At 30.3% G+C, this 9,463-nt stretch overlaps 2 protein-coding genes across 2 annotated transcripts; both read left to right on the forward strand.

Moving 5' to 3' along the window:
- The first annotated feature begins 901 nt into the window (after nucleotides 1-901).
- Nucleotides 902-2,273, forward strand: LOC131642113 (ethylene-responsive transcription factor ERN2-like). Its single transcript, XM_058912400.1, has one exon. The coding sequence runs from the start codon at nucleotides 971-973 to the stop codon at nucleotides 1,904-1,906; it is 936 nt and encodes a 311-aa protein (XP_058768383.1). The 5' UTR covers nucleotides 902-970; the 3' UTR covers nucleotides 1,907-2,273.
- A 4,591-nt stretch (nucleotides 2,274-6,864) lies between these two features.
- On the forward strand, nucleotides 6,865-7,497 carry LOC131642115 (uncharacterized). The gene has a single exon (XM_058912402.1). It carries the CDS (start codon nucleotides 6,865-6,867, stop codon nucleotides 7,495-7,497), a length of 633 nt encoding a protein of 210 aa, XP_058768385.1.
- The last annotated feature ends 1,966 nt before the right edge of the window (nucleotides 7,498-9,463 follow it).

Genomic DNA, 9,463 nt, shown 5'->3' on the forward strand with positions numbered 1-9,463 from the left:
ATATTATACTTCATTATTTATTTTAAATTTCACACGTCTTCCATTTCCTAAATAAATTTTCATATATATCACATTATCAATTCTCTGTCATTTTAAATATATCTATTCCTTTTAAAACATATCTAAAATTTATCATATATAAATAAGAAGGAAGATCGACCAAATAATTTTTACGATCATTGTACAATCTCTTACGGCCTGATGCAGGTTGATGTGGCCATTACCGTGTTATAATGCGGCTGTTGCGATGTTATGATGCGGTTTTTATTATGATTTACAATCACACCACAATTATAGCATGATGCGGATGCAAAAACTACTACAACGGCAATGTTGCGGCCACTTCAAGTAATGCGGTCCGCAATTTAAAACCATGACGTTTACAAGTTATTTTCCTCTAATTTAATAACTTGAACGTTAGATTTTTAACTTTGCATGTCCAACTTCTTTTGCGTCCATTAGAGAGACTTTGGACATCTTTTGCGTCCATTAGAGAGACTTCTATAACCGTAGACCTTCTAGGGTGTACTTTACCAACCCATCACCAATTTTCTCATTAACATCACAAAATTATTCAACATCTACTTTTAACTTTTAACATGAGACTTCTAATTCACTACTAGTTTCTATAGTATAAATATTAACAAGTTGGTAGAATTTTCATTAACCAAATAAACCTATCCAAGTTGCAAGGAGTGCAACTTGCAAGTACATATCAAGCACACCATACAAGTATTAAAAAACTAAACACTTGAAGACATACGTGCACAAATAAAAAAATGATTTAAAAAGGTATATACTATATATTCCTACAATCATATTTTGCTGAATTCCAAAACTTTACACATATAAATACTGCAACATATCACCAAAGTTTATCAATCCAATCATATAACCTCACCTACCAAAACAACAAACAAATCCAAACCCAAATTTTCTTACCTAATCAAAAGCAAAAAAAAAAAAAAATATGGCTGGCGCTGAAGCTACTAAATATGCTTCTGCTACAAGCAACATAACAAAATCAAAGAAGCCAAACATGAGAAGATTCATTGGTGTAAGACAAAGGCCATCAGGTAGATGGGTTGCTGAGATCAAAGACTCATCTCAACATGTAAGATTATGGCTTGGAACCTATGACACGCCAGAAGAAGCAGCTCGAGCTTACGACGAAGCCGCTCGAGCTTTACGCGGCGAAAATGCTCGAACCAATTTCGCCGCAGCATCAGAAGCCACCACACCATGTATTGATGATCAAGGAGTACTATTATCATCACCACAAACAAATGAAGGAAAAAACAACAGTTTAACTTTTGCTTCATTGAAAGCAAAGTTGAGCAAGAATCTTCAAAGTATTATGGCAAGAACTAGTGATCATCATAACAGCAGCAACAAGTTTTCAAAGAGTAGAGTGAGTGATCATTTCACGTTTGCTAGTATATTCAACCGGAAGAATAATTACCACCAAATCTCTGCAGTTGATATGAAGAACATTGAAAAAGTGGTGCAGCCTAGCATTATTGTTCCTCCTGTTGAATCTTCAAGTGTTTCTGATTCTAGTTCTGAATGGTTTGGTTTTCAGAATCATGGATTAGACTCTGATGGATCTGATATAGTGGAGAATAATAATAATGGCACAAATAGTACTATTAATAATGTTAGTATTAATGTTGGTGATCAAGGTTTTTTGGATCAACTCTTGGGTTGGATTGATGATAGTTCTGATATTTGTGAAGGTTCAAGTAGTAAGAGGTTTAAGGTATCTTCTTCTGTTCTTGTGCCTCCAACTTTCTCTAGCTCTCCCTATGATTGTGGTTCACCTTATAGTGGTTATGCCTCTCCTTATAATAGTTGTGGCTCACCTTGTAATGGATATGCATCTCCTTATTATGGTAGCCAGAAGTAAAAAATTGAAATATAACATGTAGTTCGTGTCTGGATTGACGGTGAATATGACAGAATCACAGTGAATCACCGCGAATCTGGCAAAAACTATGTAATTTATAAAGTTACAGTGTCACTGTGATTTTGTTAAAATTCGCCGCAATCCAAACATGGAAGTATTGATAGTCATGGTGGTGTTTGGCTTATTTTGATTGATGCCTGCTAAAATTTGTTATGAGCATCTTTTCAAAAAAGTTAATCAAAACTTCAAACTCTCTCTCTCTATGTTATGATGAAGAGTTGAAGACTAAGTTCTTATAGCATGTATATGTACATATAGAAAAAGAACTTTGGTTTTATATAAGAAAAGTATTTTAGTTTAATTATGCCAAAGGATATGAAATTAATGATATATGAAAGTTTGGTTGAAAAGTGAACTCTCTTTTTAAGTTGATTTTATATGTGATGTTTTGGATTAGTTTGAGTTGGTGGAAATTAGTAGAAGAATGTCCATTTATTACACGTGGGGTGTAAATTTGTATCTATTGGTGGTTGCAGAGAATAATATGAGTGGCTAGGTAGGTGCACCTATATATATGGAAAAAACATTTTCCACTTAACTAGTTTTGATTGTTTCTGGTTATTAAATCTCCTAAAGGAATGTGAGAATTTTAACCAAACAATAGTGATAAATAAGTTTATGTTAAGAATGAATGTTTGGGAAATACTTGATCAGTGTCATACACAAACTCTGAATTACTAAGATCTTCTAGGAATCAGGGTGCATAAATAAAAAATAATAATAATGTGAGAAATTTAATCAAATAATTGAACTCGAGTGATAAACGAACTTTTGTTAAGGACGAAGATTTAAGAAATACAGAGTTTGATTTCTGGTATGAACAATATTTGATCAATACCATGAACAAATTCTAAATTACTTGGGTCCCTTATAAACCAAGGCGCATAAAGAAATTTTTTTTATATATATTCTCTTTGTCATACTTGTTAAATTTGAGCCTAGACATTTAATTTTTTGCTGTGTGATTTTCTATAAATATTTTCATAACTTTAGACCTTGCACTAATTCTTAACATTACTGTGATTTGTCCTTATATTGAGACACGTTGTTTGGTACTTGGAACCTTTTCTCACTATCCTTGAATAAGAATAAATATTTTGTTGTTAACTCACTTTGAATTTTTTCCATTTCTGTGTTTTAACGTTACATTATAAGATTATGTCTAGAATACAAATTTGGAAATTTCTTTTCTTACCTCCCTCTTTTCTAGTTCACCTCCGGTGAAAAACCCAAAATACCCTCACTTCGGAAATGCATTTCCGAAACGCTTTTTTTTTTTTTTCTAAAATTTGTCTTATTTTGAAAATGCACTTCCGAAAACACGAAAAAAAGGTGTTTTCGGAGATGCATTTCCGAAAACACCCCTTTTTTGGGTTTTCGGAGATGCATTTCCAAAAACACCTTTTTTTTTGGAGGGGGTGTCTTCGGAGATGTATATCCGAAATATTCCAAGACCAAATTGGTCTTGGAATTCAATAATTATTAAAAAATTAATATCAAGTTGAATCAATACAATTAATAGGTATAAAATCAGGGTGAATCAATAAAATGAAGGTTAATCAATAAAATCAAGGTGAATCAAAATTTCCTAAACAATTTTAAAGTTAAAAATAATTTTTAACTTATATAAATATATAATATATAAATATATAATAATTAATATATAAATATATAAATATACAATAATTATTATAAATTAAAACACTCATTTTTATAATTTTTATAATTATTATATAAATATATAAATATATTTATAATTAATATATAATAATTATTATATAAATATATAAATATATAATAATTTTTATAAATATATAAATTAAAACACTCTTTTTTTTATAAATATATAACAATTATTATAAATATATAAATAAAAAATTATAACCTATTTTGTAAGTGAAATTATTTTAATTTTTTTAATTAAAATTATTTTAAATTTTAAAATATGAATCAGGATAGAAATATATAATAGCTATTATTCATAACTCATAAATTATATCAAAATATATAATTATTATTATTCATTACTCATAAATTATATCAAATTTATGATATTTGAATTAATTAATATCCTAAAATTAATTTTTGGGATTTTTTTTGTTGTTTCGGAGATGAATCTCCGAATTAGTCAAAATCCCAATTTTTGGGATTTTTTCGGAAATGCACTTCCGAAGTCTGGAAAAATTTAGAAAAAAAATATTTCGGAAATGCATTTCCGAAGCAGGGTAAAATGGGGTTTTCGCTGGGGGTGACCCCCATAGGGAAGTGGGTAAAGAAAAAATCACAAATTTAATCCATCTTATTTGGAGTTGGTTAAAAAAAATTATCTAATTTTGGGGAGTATAAAGAAATCAATAATTCAACCCATTTAAAGTGCCAATTATTAGTAAATATGATTTGTGTTTTAAATTAGAGGATTAAATACAGTACTAATTTATTGTGTAAGCATGTTAACCATATTATGGTTACTTTCATCCATTTGTTATCTCGCAGACAAGAGAGAACGAGTAGTTAGGGGTGGTATCCATAAGGTTATATCATTCGACTAGGATTTCTTATATATAATAGATCCTGATGCCAAATATTGATTAAGAGGAGATGCAGTGGTCATTGCATTATCTGCATACGTAGATGCATTAGTTTGTAGGCCTTCCATTATTGTAGTTGGTATGCCATATAGATGTTCCCTACTACAAGGGGTAGCGTAAAACTTGGGAGGAAAAAAGGTCTAAGGTCTCCTAGTAGTTTGTGTAACCCTGGGAATAGTCGGAGTACTCGTCATTTGTGGTGGGGGAACCACCACTTTTCTAGTAATGTCGTCGAAATTGACATTTGGCTTATAAAAGGAGTCGTTACTCCACGATACGTTGAAGTTCCTACACCATCAACCATTGTTTCAGTTAGTTGTTCTTTTGTATTATGAGCATCATTACGGGGAAGAGAATGATTTTTGTATGATCATCTCAACAAGATTCTTACCACTCCTCGTACACCTAAACACTCACATTGAAAATATTACATATGTATGAAGAACAAAACACACAATAAAGCACAACACATTTCTGCAAAAGTTTAAATTTCTTACACAAAAGGGTCTTACTGGGCATTTTGATTTGCTTACTGATGTTTTTAGTAAATCAAATCACAAGTTTTTGTTCACTTAATGAATTAAACTCGGAAAAAATTCTATGGACAATTTGTGCATAAAGTTGGAGAAAAATGTGTGTTTGCGCTTTGATATTTGATGTTTGAATGTGGGAAAATTGGATAGAAGTTCCAATAAAAACAAATGCAAAATTGTTTGAAGAAATAAAATAGACAAAGAAATAGGGTCGAGAATAGGCTGGGCCGAATTAGGCTTTGTCAAGCCTGAGCTTGACCTACTAAAAATATCAAAGCTTAAGTATGCCTTGTGGCCTATCTTAAGCTTATTTTTAGGTTTGAGTCTGGCCTTTTCGAAGGCCTTATTGGTCTGCTAGCCTACTTAAAAGCCTATTTCAATTGAATATATGTAAATAAACAATTCAAATAATGTTTATATAAACTGGAAAAAATAAAAGATTAATGATGCTAAAGTTTGTTTGCATTGACTTATTTGAGCTTACCTAGTATCATAAGTTTTGTGAGACTATTTACGTATGAAAACTTATTAAAACAACTTTTGACATAGTTCATAAGGTGTTTTCAGCCTATTCAAATAAGTTCTTCAAGATAATCTAGTTTTATTTTTGTACTTTAATTCAAAGTACAAAGTAAAATATAATTATAATAGTGAAATTATTCATATTTATTTAAATAGGTCGTCTTGATAGGGTTAAAATATTTTTTTTGTGGCCTAAGGCCCAGCCTTTTTAATAAAATAGACTTATAAAAAAAGCCTAGATCTTTTCTATTTAAAAAAAAAAATTGGTCTGACCTAAGCCTATGTAGACTAGGTCGTAGGCTCCTATTAGTTGGACTGCCCCATTCTCACCCCTGCAAAGAACACAATACAAGTAATGAAATATACTCTTTGATTGAAAAATTATAAAAGGGAAGTAAATTCATACATGTTTTCTCACAAACTCTTTTCTCTCTTTGACTTGGATACTCAAGTTTTATAAAAAATACTAATAAGATTTGTGAACCCTTATTACATGAATGAAATTGACTTATATAATGCACTTTAATAACTATTGATAACACTAACTATTCGTGTCATTAGTTCTTAAACTCCTGCAAACTGCTACTCATGTCGACAATTACCATTAAACCCCTAACTACTTCTGTCGAAAATATATTCAATTTTCTAACAGTCTCTGTCGACTATTGGCAAATCACTATAAAAAATTTTAAGATTGTAAACATGTTTTGATGATGAGTGATCCTAATTTTGTGGATCTGGTTCTGATATTCTTCCAAACTAGGCTTAGTGGATCTCTAGGTCATCTAAGCTTTGAAATAAAAAAAATATGTTAAGTCCCAAAACATCAGATAGGCGAGTCGAACTCACCCCTTCACTAAAATTAATCAACATGTTAAAACTATAGCTAAATTATTTTACACTCAACAATCTCGTACCTTTATACCACACTTTCATACTAAGCTAGAATTCCCAAGCTAAATCATTTCCAATTGATTGACCCTATTTCGTCACCCTTAATTATATCAAATAGTATTTCATATATAACAAATACTTAATTTGTATGATTTCTTTAAAGCAATTGAGTTATGTAATAATGATTATTCATTTCAAATTTATAAGTACATCTAAATACATTATTTTTGAAAAGCAAAAGTTTAATATTATCCTTTATTTCACACTCTCTTTCATTCCTTCTAGTTTCCATAAAATCAAACATGGATGTTATTTGAAACAAATCTCCTATTCCGAATCCGATCGAAACAAATCTTCTACAATGTCAGATCCAGTTCTCCACCCAGATCCCGAAACCCACCCACTGAAAGAAATCGCAATCGACTACACCCCAGAACTCTGCTCCCACTGTCCCATCTCGAACACAATTTCCCTAACCTACAACCACCGCGGCGGTTCACGGTGGCGATCCACAACCCGTTTCCTCCACGGCACCTTCACCGCCAAAATCCAAACCCCAAAAGGAAACACAAGCGGCCTCAACTTCAACCTCTACCTCTCCTCCCTCGAAGGCGACACCTCACAAGACGAAATCGACTTCGAGTTTCTCGGCAAAGACACAACGATAGTGCAAACTAACTATTACTCCAACGGGATTGGTAACAGAGAGAAGGTTCATGAGCTTGGGTTTGATTCGGCTGATGGGTTTCATGAATATGGAATCAAGTGGGATGGAGACTTGATTGAGTGGTTGGTTGATGGGAAGGTTGTGAGGAGGGAGGATAAGAAGGAAGGTGAAGGGTTTCCTGAAAAGGCTATGTTTTTGTATGCTTCTGTTTGGGATGCGAGTTGTGTTGCTGAGGGAATGTGGACAGGGAAGTATCATGGGACTGATGCTCCTTATGTTTGTCTTTATAAGGATATTCATGTTCCTTTGAATAATGCTGTTGAATGATCATGTCTGTCTCTGAATCTTGTGTTTTTCTGTTTTTATGTCTGTTTTTATGATCATGTTTTGTTTTTAAGAATTCATGCATGTATTGTTTGATGTAACTTTGTAGCAAATCTTAAGTAATTCACACTTTTATACTTTTGATGCAATGTAGCTTTGTAGCAACTCTAGTAACTCATGTCTTGGAATGGAAAGATGGGTTTCTTGGGTTCACATGAATGATCAAAGACAAATATCTAAGCAACCAAACCATATTGTTACTGCTACTAAAAGGATTAGCTCACTAGTTTGGAAATCTATCTTTAAGGAAAAAGAGGTAATGAAGATGGCTACACTTATAGAGAGTGTACTATCTATCCATTCTAGACACAAACAAAATTTTTAATGATATTTTGGTTAATGACACTTGCCATCAACTCTATACTACAATACCTACAGATTTGGTTGAGTTGCTTTAATGATCAATATTTGGTATTGAATGATCACACACTAACTCTTAGAGTGTGTTTGGATGGAGTATTTTGATGAGGGAAAGTAATTTTTTGAGGGAATTGAAAATGATTTGACCAAAATCTATTGTTTGGATGAAAAATATGAAGAATTGTTAAAATGATGTAAATTTATGAAGTATTTTAATCAAGTTAAATTTAAAGAATTTCAAATGACACCAAAAAATAAAGAATTTGAAATTGCTCCATAACTTGAGTGTTAAATTATTTATTATTAGTTTTTTAAAATTTGCAAATTGGTCCAATATTTTATAAAAATTATAAATTTATCCCAAAATTTTTATAAAATTGCAAATAAGTCCCTAATAATTTTCCAAATTTACAAAATGGTCCCTTAAAATTTTAAAAAATTGCAAATTAGTCCCTATTTTTTATATTTCAAATTTGACCCAAAAGTTTTAAAATTGATGAAAATGACTAAAAAAATTTAACAATGAATCATTTTAATACTTCATCCAAACAAAAGAATTTAAAATTGAATGAATTTCAATTGAATCATTTGAATTGCTTAGAATTTTAAATTCCTTGAAAATTCTTAATTGCCTCATCCAAACATACTCTTAGAGTGGGTTTGGATGAAGCATTTTAATGAGGTAATGTAATGTTTTGAGGGAATTTAAAATGATTTACATAAATTTATTGTTTGGATACAAAAATGAAGAATTATTAAAATGATGGAAATTTATGGAGTATTTTATCTAAGTTAAATTTAATCATTTTGAAATGACACCAAAAACCAAAGAATTTAAAATTCCTCTCATACTCCTTCAAATATATTTATTACTATTATTTATTTAAATTTTACAAACTGATCCTCATATTTTCCAAATTTGACTCAATTTTTTTTAAAAAAATTACAAATTTATCCTTAATAATTTTTAAATTTTACAATTTGGTCCTTCACATTTTTAAAAATTGCAATTTGGTTCCTACTTTTTAATTTTTTAATTTGGGCCAAAAAAATTTAAATTTTATAAAAAAATGACCCCAAAAATTTAACAATGAATTATCTTAATACTCCATCCAAACAAAATAATTTAAAAATGAATGGATTTCAATTGAATCATTTGAATTGCTTTGAATTTTAAATTTCCTTAAAATTTCCAATTACCTCATCCAAACACACTCGTGTTTGGATGAAATATTTTAATGAGGTAATTCAATGTTTTGAGGGAATTTAAAATGATTTGCACATAATTTATTGTTTGGATACAAAAATGAAGAATTGTTAAAATAATGAAAATTTATGGAGTATTCTATGTAAGTTAAATTTAATCGATTTAAAATGACACAAAAAACTAAAGAATTTGAAATTCCTCTCATACTTCATAGAATGTATTTGTTACTATTATTTCTTCAAATTTTACAAATTGGTCCTCATATTTTCCATAATTATAAATTTGATCCCACAAATTTGCAAGAAATTGCAAATTGGTCCTTAATATTTTTTTACATTTTAC

The sequence above is a fragment of the Vicia villosa genome, unplaced genomic scaffold (genome assembly GCF_029867415.1).
Source record: "Vicia villosa cultivar HV-30 ecotype Madison, WI unplaced genomic scaffold, Vvil1.0 ctg.004503F_1_1, whole genome shotgun sequence".
Taxonomy (NCBI): domain Eukaryota; kingdom Viridiplantae; phylum Streptophyta; class Magnoliopsida; order Fabales; family Fabaceae; genus Vicia; species Vicia villosa.